This window comes from Marmota monax, unplaced genomic scaffold (genome assembly GCF_021218885.2).
Source record: "Marmota monax isolate L192 unplaced genomic scaffold, Marmota_monax_Labrador192_F-V1.1 WCK01_AAM20220418_F8-fsc00034, whole genome shotgun sequence".
NCBI lineage: Eukaryota > Metazoa > Chordata > Mammalia > Rodentia > Sciuridae > Marmota > Marmota monax.
The window spans coordinates 2799026-2817374 of NW_026693934.1; the positions used below are offsets into that span (position 1 = coordinate 2799026).

Genomic DNA, 18349 nt, shown 5'->3' on the forward strand with positions numbered 1-18349 from the left:
GATTTACTACTCTGAGAAATACGAATAAGACAGAATATAGAATGCTGAGCTGTGCCTGCAGTATTTTCATATCGATCTATCTGTCTGTTTGTCTGTCTAGTATCTCTGCTGCTGATGACAAATTACCTAACTGAAGTCATGTACCTAAAGAGACGGAAGGACACAGGCATGGGAATTCAGACAAGCAAGACTCTGTCTGATGTAGAGATCAAATATGATAAAAATCCAATATTGTTTTGGGATAGACTCCTACAAAAAAACAAACATAAGATATATTTCTGAACCATGAATGCTGGAAATAACGTGGTAGGCTGAAGTGTAAGCAGTGAAACCATAGATAAGAACAAGTAAACGCATAAAGAGAGAAATGAAAGCTCTCAGACAAAATGAGATTTCAAACCAAAAGTCTAAAACGTACCAGGGAAGCTATCTCTAAGGAAATCAGTTCTCAAAACACTCATTACCAAATGAATTACTCGTGATTAAATGAAAATGAAATGTGTGTCTAAAAAATTTAGAATAATTATGTGGAGATCATGGAAGAAAAAAAAAGAAAGAAAAGAATACATATGACATGTATATGAAAATAAAATATATTTAATAATATATATATATAAATTATTGTAATTATTCTGTCATATTATATATTTTACATATTATAATATAGTCATTATCATTATAATATATAATATGACAAGCAGAATAATTGCAATTGGAAAAGGTTGACAAAATGAGCTTAGTTCAGGCTGCCACAACAAATTAACATAAACTGGGTGGCTTAATCAGCAAATATTTATTTTTGACCATATAGGAGGCTGGGAATTTCCAAGGTGGAGGCTCTACCAGATCACATGGATGGTTAGGGTTCTATTCCTGGTTTGCAGAGACCATTCTTCTTATTGCATAAGATTGCTAATCTCATGACAGACCTAATTACTTGACCAAACCCCTTTTTTCTAATACAGTCACATAAGGGATAAGATTTCAATATGAATTTTCTGGAAGACAAAAATTCAGTCATAAGACCCATAATGAGAAAAATGCAACTCCAAACTATAGTGGCCTCACATTTCACTCAACATTAGGAGGTGATAATTAACAAGTTGCAAAACATCTGTGTCAGTGAGAGTTGATGAAGCAGACACTTTTAGGTTAGGGGATATTGGTAAACCTCTATGAAAAGTAAGAAATATGTATCAGTGACTAAAATGTACTTACTTTTTTTTAAGAGAGAGAAAGAGAGAGAGAATTTTTAATATTTATTTTTTAGTTTTCGGCGGACACAACATCTTTGTATGTGGTGCTGAAGATCGAACCTGGGCCGCACGCATGGCAAGCGAGGCGATACCTCTTGAGCCACATCCCCAGCCCATGTACTTATTTTTTACTAGCAATTCTACATCCAGGAATTTATGAAGTAGATATACATTTGTGAAATAAGATGTACAAAAATATTTAATTAATTTACAGTACTTTAAGTCATGTGTTTAATATGCTTAAGTCAATGCATATAAAGACTCCAATTGGCACAGTAAACACACACAAAAAATTTGAGATTCATGTGAGGTTCCAAAAAAACCTTAGAATTTTTCAGTAGTTGAAACTTACAGAAGGCATTGTACAAACTCAAACTAGGAATTGGCATCAAAAAGATTTACAAAAAATGCATGTAGAAACTAAAATCATACTGAAAATTATTAAGTTAAAAAAGAGAAATCATTATATGTATATGTAATTACTTATAACCACATGAAACAGGAAGTACTACACAGAAAAGTAACTGGAATGATGTTTTCTAAAACACAGAGTTTATTTTTTATACCACCTTTAAGTTCTCGGCAAAATGTGAGCAGAAAGTATAGAGTGTTCCTGTATAACCTGTGCAACCACACCATATCCAGTTTCTCTCACTATCAGTATCCTATAGCAGAGTGGTATATTTATTATAATCAGAGAACCTACATCTACATATCATATTATCCAAAGTCCATGTTTTTGCTCTATATCTCTTACAGATTTTGGAAAATACATAAGGATATGTATTTACTATTATAATATGCAGAATAGTATTACAGCCCTAAAAATGCTGTTTCTTGCCTGTTTTTACATTCTTCTTCCTCCCTGGCAGCTATATTTTACTCTATAGTTTTGCCTTTTCCAAAATGCTATAAGGATGGAATCACACAATAAATAACCTTTTAAAATTTCCTTCTTTTACTTAATAATATGCACTTAATTTTCTCCTATGCCTTTTCCTTTCTGGCCATTATGAATAAAACTATCATAAATGTCTGTGTATGTTTTTTTTTTTTTTTTTGCAGACACTTAACTAACTGTCCTCTGAAGGGGCTGTACTGTTTTGCATTGCCATCTTCAATGATTGAAAGCTTTTTATGGTTCTAGATCCTTGCTTGTCTTTAGTGTTGTCCCTGTTTGAGATTTTTGCCATTTTAGGAGTTCTATAGTGGTATCTTATTATTGTCTAAATTTGTATTTCCCTACTGGCATGTAATATTAACCATCTTTTAATATTATTTTTGCCATCAAATTGTTTTTGATAGTTAGATGCTGCATATAACCTAAATGGGTCAAAATAAGGCAGTAGGTACAAATGTTATGGTATATCCATAAGGCATAATACGTTGCAGTCATTTTAAAAATAGAAGTCATTATAATGCAGTGACATGAACATTTCCTTTTAATTCAGTGTTAAGTAAAAAATGAAGACTAGAACAATGAGCATAATATGTAACATTTGTTTAAAGGAAAGAATATTAATAGAAGCATATTATTTTCTATAGCAAGTATTATTTCTAGAATTATTCCAAATAAACTATTGTCTTCTTTTCTTTGCTTTTAATGTAGAAGAAAAGGATAGCTAAGGAAAAAGCCTAAGAAGGCGCTACACTTTTATAATATTCTGTTTTGATTGATTGTCTGAGAGTTGTGATAGATTGGTGCCAATTCATACATGTTTCACTCTGGATTCCATTGGAATAAGCAACATACAATTTCAGTTAGGTCCCAGAGTGGGGTTAAGGGTTAAGGATGAAGAGATCTATAGCAAGCAGATATAACAACACTAACTGGTACATGTGGAAGTTTAACTTTGACAGTGGTATCATGCTCTGTTGTGACCTACTGTATGATAAAAATCCACTATGGATTTCTGTGAATGGCAAAGCATTATACTTGTCTGTGTGTGGATTATTTTGTCATCTTTTCCTGCTATTGCATCAGCAAATACAAAGTGAAAAGTTGAATTTAGTTTTATTAAAAATCAATCTGTATATTCTGTATATTTAAAACGAATAATATACTACAATGTAAATTGCTATATTTATATTGCTATGATAGAATGTACATGAAATGTTTCTTTTCCTTTTTTTTTTCTTTCATTTGTAGACTGGAAAATGAATTCCTGAGCACTTTATCACTGAAGTGCATCCCCAATCAAACTTTTTTTTTTTTAGAAAAGGTCTCACAATATTGCTGAGAGTCTTGCTAAATTGCTGAATCTAGCCTCGAAATTGTGATCATTCTATTTCAGTCTCCCTCATTGCTGGGATTATAGGCATGTATTACTGAGTACAGCACTATAGGAAAGATTTTTTTTTTTAACATAACGCTTTGTTTTTCCTTTCTGTAACCGGCCCTATGGAATACTTCTATTTATTTCAGACAGTAATGATGTGGTGAGTTTTTTATTGTCCACAAGTCATAAAGTCAATTAAGTACTTTGTATATTTCTTCTATGAGCCTTGCATATTTTCCTTTGACTGTTCTCAGTTTCCTTTCCTTTCCTTTCCCTTTCCCTGTCTCTATTCCTTTTCCTTTCTTTTCTTTTCCCTTTCAGTATTCTGAGGAACCTAGGGTCATTCAATCACTATACAACATCCCTGACCCTTTTTTATTTTATTTTCAGGTAGGTCTGGCTAAATTGCTGAGGCCAGCATCAAACTTGGGATCTTCCTGTCTCAGCCTCCCTAGTTGCTGGGATTACAGGTGTGCACCACCTTGCCTGGCTTCAATAGCAGTTTTAAAACTTTGGCCATAAATTAACAGATCTCTCTCTTCAGTCCTGCCCCACCTTTTTCCTAATAGGTTAGATCTATCTAACCTATTAGGAAAAAGGTGCTGTGACCTCCTGGTGCCTATAGGACCTTAGTCACTTTTACTTCTTGGTCTTCTATTACCTTCTCCTCACTAGTTTTTCTTTCTGTCCATAAGCATATTTAGTTCAATAATGTGAAAAACACCATTTTATTTTATTACCTATCTTCTTTCTTCTTCCCCTCATTAAATCACCTGTGTTGTGTATCTAGATGCTTTTTCATCTCATTTATCCCTTTATTTCTTGTAATCTAACAATCAGCCCCTACCATGGATGAAAATTGCTATTTCAGAGATCACCAGGAATGATTTTTCAGTTCATACTTTATGTCTTGAGTGGTCCTTCTCCATTCAGTAACAACATGAGTTTAGATAATTTGCCAACTCCCTATTTCATTTTATTGATCTACAAAATAGAAGTGATAAAAATAGCATTTAATGAAATGTACAGAGTACCTAGAATGCAATAAGCTTAATAAATGATACTTTTGAGTATTGATACTGCCATTTTTGACAGACCTGCAAATCCTTTCCTTGGAGATTTCTTCTTTTATGTGTTCTCACATTAAATTACCCACTTACCATTCAGACTTCTTTTTTTTATTTCACTTACCTTTGCCCTTTTTAAAAATTTCTTCCTATTCTTTGTTTTTAATTAAAAATATTTGCTGAATACATAATATGGGTCAAGCTTTATTACATTTTTATCTTATTTGTTTTGGTGCTTCTCATTTTTTTTTTTTTTTTGCGAGATCTCCATAGCAATCTCTAACATTTACAATTTTCAATTATTGTTTTCAGGTAAATGCCTTATGATATCTATCACTGAAATCCACCCCATACTCTAGACCCATTTTTTCCAATGCTTTGCTGAACTTTCTCTCTAAAGTCACAAATTCTTCCTCATTGCTGTGTTTTTGTTAGAAGCATCTTCAGTCCTTTGAACACTCAGATTTAAAGCAGTAAGTACCTTTCAACACTCCATACTTGTGATTATTTTCAAAGTCCCAGTCCTGCTGGTGCTGTCTCCATAGTGCCTCAGCTTTTCCCATTCCATTGTTTCTTCTTAGCATGGTGGCTGAAGCAGAAACTTGATTCACTCTCTATCTGATATTTGTGTGGTCCACTATGATTTCCCCTAACAGTCATGAGCTTCAATCTATTCTAGATACATTTTAGTTTCCTCTTCTCATTAGGTAACCTAAGCACATACTTTATTTTTAGACAGTAAGATTGCAAGAATGCTGTGGACAATATCTATTGTATAATAATTACAAGACACATCTTGAATTAGCAGTCAGTATTTCATGAACTATGGCCCCACACTGCTTTATTGCCACTTTTTGGAAAGGTCCCTCCCTTTCCTGCCTTTATATCTTTGGTGAGTGGCATCTTTTGTGTGTTCTAGATTCAGCAAAAAGGCTAACACTGTACATGCCAATCAAATTATTCCTAGAAGTCATTCATAAAACTCAGTATACATGTTTCTGTGAATATAGTGCTGGTGGTAATTTGTATATGTATTATTAAAATGAGAAAATTTAAAATATTCCAAATAGGATTTTATAAAAGATTCACTCTAAAATGGAAGAGACCAAATTAAGAAAGGGATTTACATTCAATATTTATACCCTGACATATTCCCATTGAGTAACAGGAAGAGTATTCAAAAAGACATTATAAATGTATTATTGAGTAAATCCTTTGGATTATTTCAAAGATTCATTTCTTTTCATGCTCATATTCTTAATTTTAACTACCAGTCATATCCAAGAACAGAAACTGTCCTATAATAGTATGTGTTATCTTTTATTAAATAAAAGTAAGTGGATCTGCTTACAAAAATATACATCTATTTTTGTAAAATGGTCAAAACTTTTGCACAGAGAAAACAGAAACGCTAGAAGATATCATATAATTTATTTTGAGAACTAATATATTTTTTCAGATTCAGAAAAAATACTTAATTGTCCTAGTGCTGTTGACTTTGTGTGGTTTTTAACCTAAATCACATAATTGAAGGGAACACAAATCAAAATAGTCTTTAGAGTGTCTTGAGTGCGCAAGGGATTGTGCTAGGTGTCATTATACCAGCATGCCACTCTGTTATTTGTTGGTTTCTGATGTTGCTATTACTTGGCCATTTTTATTTTCTTTGCTCAAAGGGTAAACCTACAATTGCCATAACAGAGTCTTGCTCATATAGTTATTAAGTTGAAACATCATTATAAATAAATTAATATATCCAAAACTCCACTTGATAAAAATTATCTAATATGATTTTCTGCATATTCTAATGAACAATTTGTAAACTCAAGTGATCTCTGTCATTATTTCATTTACTTGAGTATATTTTGGAAACTAAAGATTTTGGGTTTTTTATATGTAGAATATTTATAATTTATATAACACATTTTCATATTATTAATCACTATTTATTTTAATAATACAAATTTGCCCTGTGTCTCCAATTACTTATTTATAAATTATGGAGCTTAAACTACAAATCTGTAGTATTTGATCATTGCAGCCTGTCTCATGACTTAAGTACTTAAGTATTTGTCCTGATATGAAACAAATACAAAATCAACATTCTTTAACTATGTTTATTGAGACCATTTGCTTTTGAGTTTTATCCAATTAATAATCACGGCCTAGAAATTTAATTAAACTTATCTTACCTGAGGTATTCTTATCAGCATTTTAGTAAAAATTAGAACCATACAAACAAGAAAAAGAGGAATAATTAAGCTTCAAATCTCCCCTGCAAAAAATCAGTGGGAGAAGGGAGCTATTTAAACTAGGAAATTTTATATAAGTTACATACCATATTTATTCATATTTCTGGTGAAATAATCTGCGTTAAAGTTTTAGAGTCTTCTGAATATGACTCTTACATTTTCCATACAGTATTTAAATCTTGAATGGCAAATAACTTTGCAACTATTTTTACTCTAAAAGATTGATAGTGATTTTGTCTGTATTAATTGAAATAACTGCGAGGCCATTCTAGAGTCAATGGTTAAGAATGTCATTATGTGTTTGTGATTTCTGGGGATAATAGGTAGCTGTATCATGATTAACCAAACCAAAAATGGAAAATATATTATTCTTGAACTCTGTGATCATTCTCTCATACTTATAGATAACTTCATACAATTTAATACCTAACTTAGAATATCATATTTTAAACTGCAATTATATGCTGTGCATTGATCTTTTTTTTCTAATTAGATTATAACCTCTTTGGTGACAGAAGCAGGTCTGAGGACATTTTTTATGTTTCCTAAGGCAAAGTATAAGGCATAGAGTAACCTCAATGTACAACTTTGTAATAGATGCATTGAATCTATCGTTATATGACGTACATATGCACATTTCATCCTCCTCATTTTTAAAAGTAAGCCATGATATTTTGGAAAAGTTATGCACATACATGACAAAAGGAAAATAAAGCAGCACTACAAATATTCAATGGAAAGTCCATCTCCTTCTTACTCTAGGTTTCCTCTCCAAAAGTAATCTTTTTTAACCTATTTTTTGTATAACCTTGCAAAAAATTTCACATATAGATAAGGTTATTAGTGTACAGTCAGCCCTCTGTATGTGTGGGTTTCACAGTCAGCAGATTAAACCAATCACTGATTTAAAATCTTATTTTAAAAATATAGCATCATCTGGGCTGGGGATGTGGCTCAAGCGGTAGCACGCTCGCCTGGCATGCGTGTGGCCTGGGTTCAATCCTCAGCACCACATACAAACAAAGATGTAGTGTCTGCCAAAAACTAAAAAATAAATATTAAAAAAAATTCTCTCTCTCTCTCTTTAAAAAAAATTAAAATATAGCATCTGTACTGAGCATTATAGCCTAAACAATACATATAATAATTATTTACATACCATGTATGTTGAATTAGTATTCTAGATGTAATTTAAAGCATATGGGAAAATGCATATATGTTATATGCAAATAATACACTATGCTATTTATTATAGATAAGTTGAGCATCTGCAAATTTTAGAGTTCATGGGGTTCCCTAGAAACAATCCCTTGTGGATACTCATGTGGCTATCCTGTTTTATTTATATATTTATGAGAATAAAGTCATATATACTGATAAATAGGTAAATGCCTTCTAACATATAAGAAAGCCTACATATACTCAGTTCTATGTCTTTAATATTAATATATTTAGGATATTTTTTTAAAAAATTAACTTGTGCAATCTGTCTCTTTCTATTCTACTCAAGCATGTAATTTCAGTGTGTGGATGCACTGCAATTCATGTCACCAGTCTTTCAATGATGACCTAAATTATTATCAGTCTTTAATATATACAAAATAGCAATATACAGCATTGTGTGTGTATCTTTGTGCATTTATATAAGTATATCAATAAAAAGCTTTTCTAAAAGGAGAATTTATGGGGTGGAGAATTGATGTACCTTTTATTTGCTGAATTCTTTAACATTGCCCCAAAGAGAGGTTATGTGAATTTGTAGCCCCTTGACATTGGGATTGCTTTTTTACTCCCTTGTCAAAGCAATCTATTTTATTATACAATGTTTTGGTCTTGATTTATTTACCAGAGAAGAAATAATGTCAATTTGTCATTTTAGTTTACTCTTTTAATTAAAAGAGCTTTTGAATGTCTTATGTTGTAAGCCATCATTATTTTGTCATAAATCTTGAATTAGTGATTTTTATCTTAATGAGGTGAAAAAACTCTTTGTATTTTAAGAAAACAAGCCATTTTCTTCTTTATTTTTGATTCATGAATTAATTGTTCACATTATTATGTCCAGTGCAATATATCTACACAGGCGTATGGAATCACTTTATTTACATTCCTTAAAACCCTTACTAATCCCTATTCTACATTCAGCTTTTTTTTTTAACTTACACAATTGAAAAATGTATGTGGTACTACTTGTTTTTCTGTCTGACTTATTTCACTTAACATAGTATCTTCTAGTGCCATCTATTTTGTTACAAATGACAGGACTTAATTCTTCTTTATTGCTAATACTTGTATGTGAGTGTGTGTGTTTGTGTGTGTGTGTATGTGTGTGTGTGCACATACATCACACTTTATAGATTCATCCATTGTTGGGAACCTAGGTTGAGTCCTCATCATAGCTGTTGTGAACAGTGCCATGATAAATATGTATATGCAGGTATCTCTTTGGTATACTGATTTTGTTTTCTTTGGATATAACCTCAGAAGTGGGCTAGTTGGATCATATAGCAGGTCTATTTTTAGATTTTTAAGGGACTTCCCTACTGTTATCCATAGTGTTTATCTGATTTATGCTCCCCCTGTGTCTGAAAGTTCCTTTTTCTTCATATCCTTACCAGGATTTGTTTTCCTTTTTGATAATAAACATTCTAAGGTGAAATGAAATTCCACTGTATTCTCAATATGCATTTCCCTGAGGGCTAATGATATTTTTTTCATGTATTTTTTTTGTCATGTATTTTTAAGTCGTTTGTATTTCTTCTTTTGAGAATTCTCCAGATTGTTTTTGTCCATATTGTAAATTGGTTCCCTGTTTTTGTTAAATTTATTTAATTCTATGTATTCTGAATATTAATGCTTTGTTAGATGAATAGTTGGGAAATATTTTTCTCCCATTCTGTAGATTGTCTCTTTACTCTGTTGATGTGTAGAAGAATTCCCATTTGATGTAATCTCATATGTTAATTTTTTCTTTCATTTTCTGTATATAAAAGAATTTTTTATACAAATAAATACTTATTTTCTATAAATAAAAGATATTTTGGGCTCATTTCCAAAATATCATTTCCTAAGCCAATTTCTTGATGTGTTTTCCCTATGTTTTCTTCTAGTAGTTTCAGAGTATCAGATCTTATATTTGATCCATTTTGAGATGATTTTATGCTGGGCAAGAGATAAGGGTAGCTGGGCATGGTGGCACATGCCTGTCACCCCAGCAGTTTGGGAGACTGAGGCAGGAGGATCCCAAATCCTAGGCCAACCTCATCAATTTAGGGAGAGCTTCAGCAAGTTTGCAAATCCCTATCTCAAAAGTAAAAAGGGCTGAAGAATGAGCTCAGTGGTAAAACACCCCTAATTTCAGTCTCTAGGACCACCCACCCAAACACACACACACATACACACAAAAAAAAATGGAGAAAGAAAAAAAGTGATAGGGGTCAATTTTCAAACTTCTGCACGTGTATCCTCAGTTATTCTAGCAGTTCATATTGAAGAGGATGTTCCTTCATCAGTATAAAAAATAAGTAGCTATGTGGGCATATTTTTAGGGTCTCTACTCTCTTCTACTAGTCTTTGATTTTGTTTCCATGCCAGTACCACCCTGTTTCCAGTAAGTTTTTTCACTCCTGTGACTAAAAGACCAGATAAGAACAGTTTTAAGGAGAAGAAGTTTATTTGGGGGCTCATGGTTTCTGAGGTCTCAATCCATAGACAGCTGGCTCCACTTTTGGGGGAACAAGTTGAGGCAGAACATCATGGCAGAAATATATGGCAAAGTAAAGCAGCTGACAACATGGTATAAGGAAGCAGAGAAAAAGCTAAAGGCCAAAGGAATGCTCTTAGGGACCCATCTCCAGCCACCCTAACTGCCTACAGTTACCACCCAGTTAATCCCCATCTTGGGATCAATGCAGTTTGGGAGTTAAGTCTCTCCTATCTCAGTCCTTTGACCTCTAAATGTTTTTGCATTGTCTCAAACCTGATCTTTTGGGAAACACCTAATCTAAACATTAACTATTCTTTTTTGTTACTATGGCTCTGTAGTGTGTCTTGAAATCAAGTGTTCTGATGCCTACAGCTTTTTTCTTTTTTTGTCTGATTGTTTTATTTATTTGGGATCTTTAGTGCTTCCATATAAAATTTAGAATTTTTTTCTTAGAAATAATTTACTTTTAAAAAGTGCAGTGATTTTTTTCTGACTTATTCACTGCTTACTGTCTTTGCATGTAGATTTTGTTGTTGTAATGTAGAATGAAAATATATGAATTTAAGTTTACCAATCAATGTCTTTCACAGTTTCTAGGTTTCCATAATGACCATTTCAAGCTTTTTAAATATCCTTTTTTTTTTCCTAGAAGGTTTGTAGTTTTATTATAATTATTTTTAAATGTTTACCTTTTGATCCATCTAGAATTTATTATAGAATAAGGAGTCAAATAGAGATTCAGTTTTAGTTTTTTTTTTTTTTTTTTTCTGTTGTTGTTTTATTTGTTTTTATTTATACAGGGGATTGGACCCAGGACCACTTACCCACTGAGCCACATCTCCAATCCTGTTTATATTTTATTTTTGAGAAAAGGTCTCTGTAAGTTTCTTAGGGCCTCACTAAGTTGCTGAGGCTGGCTTGGAACTTGTGACTCAGCCTTCTGTGTCACAGAAATCCTTCTGGAATTACAGGTGTGTGCCACCATGCCCAGCTGTATTTTTTTTTTATCCTCTAAATAGTGATCATAGATAATTAACCATTAATTTTGCAATTAAGTTTTTTCAACTATTTGAGTAATCTTTCTGTATTAAAATGTATATAGATAAATGTGTCTTTTTCTGATTTCTCTGTTATTTGATTCTTTATCTGTTTATTGGTATTTTTTGTAAAAGTATTTTAATTTCTATGACTTTAAACTGCTTCTAAATATTTGGTATATATATATATATATATATAGTTCTTTCTCATCAATATTCCTCTTTCATTTTATTTTTTGAAAAGTCCTAATAAATTTTGCAGTAATATTTTCTTAAACTTAGTATAACCTAATAAACTTGATGGCAAGCATATTTTTGCTCTTTTAGAAGAATTGTATTTTTGTAGAAAAATGAATGCCTTTACCTTAATAAATCTCCCTCTCGAAGACCAAATATGAATTTTATTAAATTTTTTGAGTGTCATTTAGAATTTTTGTATTTTTTCATATAAGTGTAACAGATATATGCAGTCTAATCCCAAGTACTTTATTTCATGGTACAATTTTAATTGGTATTTGTTCTATTATGTACACTTGTTGATATGTGATCTATTAATTTTTATATAATGTTTGAAATTAGCAATTTTTTGAATTTTTAGTTTCTTATAGGTTTTATTTCATTTTAATAGATTTTATGATTATAATATCACATTTATTGATATTTTTTTCTAATATTTTACCTCATTCTTTCTATTATAAAATTACCCGAATTAGTATTTCCTTAACAAAATAATATTACATTATTTGTTTTATTAATGATATTAAGGTAAAAGTATATGTTTCTCCATTTATTTCAAATCTATTAGTGAAGTATCTGTCACTCTTATTTTAACAGTATTTTACCTATAATTAATGTTGAATATCATCAAATATATTTTTATCAACTATGAAACTGACCATGTGTTTTATATTTGACTTATAATAGTATAGGAATTAGTAATAAATTTTTATAAATAAAATACTTTTGCACCAATGTGTTAATTATGTCAAAATTTAGTAATTCTTAAAGTTTAAGAAGTCATATAACTACATACTGACTTTTGGAAATTATAATACTTTCCATTTTTCTTTCATTTTTACTCCTTATTTTATGACGTTTGTATATGGTGAGAAAATAACTAGAATTTATCTTTAGGTACTTTTTAAAATACCTTAATAATGTATAATCCAGAAAATATAATTAGGAGTAAAATAAAACAATGTGGAAAGGAAGAATAACTTGCAGTGTAAAAAATATTTACTTAGACAACAAGTATTGCTTTTGTGTTCACACAGATATTTTTGAAATATGCTAGAAAACAATGACCATTTTATTTTTTTTCAAGCAGTAAAGAAAAATACATTTAGACAAGTTTAGATATTACACATTAGATACTAAATTGTTTAATAATATATGATACTATATTTCTGAAAGCATATGCATATATGTCTAATGTAAGGAGTTCAGGTATTGAGGTTATGAATGTAATTACAGTAAATTCTGCTAAAATATTTACCTACACTAGGCTTCTGATAGGCACCTATAATATGAACCTGAATTTGGGGTTCTGAAATGTACTAATGGCTGGACGCATACCTGTAATACCACCAGTTAGGGAGGCTGAGGCAGAAGGAACATAAGTTCAAAGCCAGCCTCAACAACTTAGCGAGGCCCTCAGTACCTTAGAAAGATCCTGTCTCAAAATAAAAGTAAAAAAGGAGCTGAAGGTGTGGTTCCCTGGTTAAGTGGCCCTGGGTTCAATCCCCAGTACCCGCCCCCCAAAAAAGAAAGAAAGTCACTAATATACAAATATATCATTATGTATCTTTACATTTTACCTCTGAAAGTATTGTAATGAATTTTAATTAGCCACAGAAATTTTATTTAGTATCACATGAAAATAACTTTAAAGAAAATATCACATCTTTTTTTTTATTTATATATGATAGCAGAATGCATTACAAGTCTCATTACATATATAAAGCACAATTTTTCATATCTCTGGTTGTATATATAGTTAGTCACACCAATTCGTGTCTTCATACCTGTACTTTGGATAATAATGATCATCACATTCTACCATCATTAATTAATTACTCCATGCCCCCTCCCATCCCCTTCCACCCCTCTGCCCTATCTAGAGTTCATCTATTCCTCCCATGCTTCCTCTCCCTATCTCACTATGAATCAGCCTCCTTATATCAAAGAAAACATTTGACATTTGCTTTTTTCCAAGAAATCTCCATACTGCTTTCCATATTGGCTGCACCAATTTGCATGCTCACCAGCAGTATATGAGTGTACTTTTTTCCCCACATCCTCGCTAACACTTATTGTTGTTTGTATACATAATAGCTGCCATTCTGACTGAAATGAGATGAAATCTTAAGAGTAGTTTTGATTTGCATTTCTCTAATTGCTAGTGTTGATGAACATTTTTTTTTCACGTATTTGTTGACTGATTGTATAACATCATCTGAGAAGTGTCTCTTCAGGTCCTTGGCCCATTTATTGATTGGGTTATTTGTATTTTGCTGTTTAGCTTTTTGAGTTCTTTATATACCCTAGTGATTACTGTTCTATCTGATGTGTGAGGGGTAAAGGTGTGCTCCCAAGATGTAGACTCTCTATTCACCTCACAGAATGTTTCTTTTGCTGAGAAGGAACTGCAAGAAAATATCACATCTTAAACTTTAAGAGCATTTTATCAATCAGGGCTAGAAGTATTCAAATTCTATCATGAAAACAAACTATTAGACTTTTGACACAAGATTTCCTGCTAATGGTAAGTCATTCTGCCTTTTACTAAAAACAATAATGGCCACTCATTATTACAGTGACCTAATTACAAAAATTAAATGTGTGTTGTGTCTGTTCTCTTAAGGGAGATGCATTAACAAAGCATGGGTATGTGATGGAGATATTGATTGTGAAGATCAATCAGATGAAGAAGACTGTGACAGTTTTATGTGTGGACCGCCCAAGTACCCTTGTGCTAATGATACTTCAGTGTGCCTGCAGCCAGAAAAACTCTGCAATGGGAAAAAAGACTGTCCTGATGGTTCTGATGAAGGCGATCTGTGCGGTATTGCATATTTAATTGCATTTGCTTAACTCTGGAATTAGAACCAGTTAGTCCATTTGCTGTTACTTATTAGAGTATCATTCATTCCTTAACATTCATTCCCTTCAAATGTGACTTTTAGCATTGAACTTTACTTCATTTTTAGGCACTATAAAACATAGCACATCAGAAACTTAAATCATTTTAAATTGAAATATTTATAATCAGAAACTTCTTGAAACAGAAATAAAAACTAGACTGTATCTGGTTCCTTCAACAGTTATAGCATTGTACATATCATTTATATCTCCAAATGCTCCATGCTTTACCTGCAACTGAATTGATTATTATTGTCAGTAAGATGCTCAGAACAGGGGAACCTTTTTATTATTGATCTATGGGGCATTGATTACTACCAGTCTATGGATTTCGATATGCCTTCTCATCATTATGATAGAAGTAATTTTTTAGGAAAAGAAAGAGACTGGCTAAAGAAACATGTAAGTCTTCTCCAATACGCTATAATTTTCTCTCAAGTTTTTAGTTCTCTTACAATAGCTTTCTTTAGTATGCTTATCTAGTTAAAGAATGTTTTCAATGAGTATTGAAGTCACTTTGCCTAGCCATCTACCTTATGCCAAGCAGTGCACATAAAGGAAAATCACGTTTTCTCTTCTGTGGAGAGATCAGAGATTTATCAAGGAGATTTTTTTAAGCATGTTTTGTAGACTTGTAATTCTATAAACTGATCTTGAAACAATAAATGAAATCATATGCTTTCAGTGAGGCTAAAATGTAAAAAACAAAGATTCAGACAAAAAAATCAAAAACAAAAAAAAGAAAAGACCTTACAACTAAAATTAACTAAACAATAAAATATTTACAAATAAAAGATGGCAGGATTTATTTGTCTCTTTTCACTTTCTTCCCTTCACACCTTTTCTCTTAACTGATCAAGTTGATGAAAGGCCTGCAGGAAGTAAGTACAATTCTATCAGAAGGAAACTATCAATACTCGTAAAAGCAAAAGTTTGTAGTTATGGAAAGAGTCTAGACTTTGCCAGGCTAAAATTCTATTCTTCAGTTATTTTAATTAATTTCCTAATAATTACAATATAGGCAATAATACCTATTAGGTAACCATGGTAATGATGTCTGAAGCACTATAGATATTGAAAAATATTAGTGCTTTTCCACCTTTTCTTCATCCCTCAAGTTAAATGGACTAAGTAAAAGAGAGAAAATACAGATTATCAAAAATAAAGAGAGTGATAAGAGAACACATTCTGGTTTTCCTATCCTCCACTTTCTGAATTGTAAAAGAGAAAGGAAGTTTCTTCTGAATTCATTTGTCTACTTCAGAATTGAAAATCATTGCTTGCTTTTCTAGTCACTCAATTATTTGGCTAATGAGCTTTGCTCAAATATTTCAAAGGATTACATAGAGTGGAAGGTAGAAGGAAGTTGGTTATGGAAATACCGTAGAGGATAAAAAGACAGTTTTGTCCTGATTGCAGAATAAAAGCATACTGAACTACACAGGTCACTTTTCTTGCCCCATTAAGATGGTGAACACACTAGAGAACTAGAGCAGTGGAACTAAAAGCAAACACTAATGGAACCATTGAATTGCCTTCTCTGTTTGTAATGTGTGTGTGTGTGTGTGTGTATGTGTGTGTGTGTGTATATATATATATATATATATATATATATATATATATATATATTAAGAGTATAAATGTGTTAATCCTAGTGGACAATTGTATTTTGTTAGGGGAATTTTAAATTAATTTAATATAGATATGCACATACAATATAAATGAGAAGAGAGTAGAATCATTACAAAATGGAGCTATTTATGCTTATTATAAGGATATGTCAAATATGAACAAAGTTGGACATAGTAAAGTAGTAAAAATAGATTGTATTCATTAATAATAACCATGGCAATAGGAAAAAGAGTTTCCTATGAATCAAACTTAACTTTATTGAAACCAAAACCAAAAAAAAAAAAACTTGAAACTTCAAAATGCTGGAGTATATAAAGTAAAAAAAAAAACTAAGTGATATTAACATTTCACTTGTCTGAGGCTGTTAACTACTGCTTATCTGGAGGCAAACAAACTCCTTACATTATTTCATATACTACCTTTATGACAGGCAGCAGTGGCAGCAACTCAAAGTATCCACAGAGCAAAGAGAGTAACTTATCACCTTGAATGTTTGCATTTCAAAAAGAATACTCTTCTCCTTAAGAAGAAAGTTCTGGGTGGTAAAAGAGTCACGTCTCAAGGAGGTGGAGAATGGATTGATTGATTGATTGGTTGATTTAATTTGGTCTTCTCTGACCCACGAAAAAAGTAGAACATATCTTGGCTTACTTCACATATATGGAGTGTAACTTATTTTAATTAGGAGCTCATTTTTGTTGTTGTACATGATATGGAGTTTCACTGGTTGTGTATTCATATATGAACATAGGAAAGTTAAGTCCAATTCATTCTATTGAGTTCCTATTCCCATCCTTCCTTCCTTCCTTCATTTCTCTCTTTCTAATCCAATAAACTTTGATTCTTCCATCCCTACTTTATTGTGTATCAGCATCCTCATATCAGAGAGAACATACAGCCTTTGGTTTCTTGGGATTGGCTTATTACACTTAGCATGATAATCTCCAGCTCTATCCCTTTACTGGAAAATTTAGAAAGTTATTCTTTCTTGTAGCTGAGTAATATTCCATTGTGTATATGTATCACATTTTCTTTATCTATTCATCTGTTAAAGGGCACCTAGGTTGGTTCCATAGCTTAGCTACTGTTATTGAGCTGTTGTAAATATTGATGTGGCTGCATTACTATGGTATGCTAATTTTAAGTCCTTTGGGTATATATCGAGGAGTGGAATAACTGAGTCAAGTGGTGGTTCCATTCTAAGTTTTCTGAGGAATCTCCATACCACTTTCCATAATGGTTGAGCCAATTTGCAGTTCCACCAGCAATGTATGAGTGTTCTTTTTCCTCACATCCTCAGCAACATTTATTGTTAATTGTAGAGAATGTATTTATAATTGCAAGTTTTCAACATAATTAAGAGAAAGGTCAGGAACTTATCTATCACCAGATTTTGGCCAGAAGAAATAGGGAATTCTCATTCTATCAATGAGCTTTTTCTTAAAGACACCGCAAGGTATTGGTGTTCGTTTTAGGGAACTGTGAGACAATATTCTGATGTTTAAATCTCTTTGTATGTTATGTGTGGGTGGATACAAATCATTTGTACCATAGGGCCTCTAGTTTTTAAAAAACCAATATTGAAACTATTGGAGAGGAGATGAAACTGACCAGAGTACCATCAAGGACAGAGTCTTGTCAGATAATAAAAGTTTTGTAAAGAAATTGTAGGGTTAATGACATGTTTTGATTTAAACAAGAACTGACAAGGGATTGGCTGTTCATGTATTGATCTTAACTTATATATTCAGGTTTCTTTTTTTTTTTTCTTTTTCTTTTTTTTTTTAATTTTTTATTGTTGGCTGTTCAAAACATTACATAGTTCTTGATATATCATATTTCACAATTTGATTCAAGTGGGTTATGAGCTCCCATTTTTACCCCATATACAGATTGCAGAATCACATCAGTTACACATCCATTGATTTACATATTGCCATACTAGTGTCTGTTGATATGAATTTTTTTATCCTAAAATC

General features: G+C 31.8%; 1 protein-coding gene across 1 annotated transcript in view; it reads left to right on the forward strand.

The window, feature by feature from the left end:
• Nucleotides 1-18349, forward strand: part of Lrp1b (LDL receptor related protein 1B) — a 1856415-nt gene that overhangs the window by 1153713 nt on the left and 684353 nt on the right. Inside the window, exon 22 of the mRNA XM_058585368.1 lies at nucleotides 14461-14661. Coding sequence (XP_058441351.1) covers nucleotides 14461-14661 — 201 coding nt within the window. The remainder of the gene's footprint in view (nucleotides 1-14460; nucleotides 14662-18349) is intronic.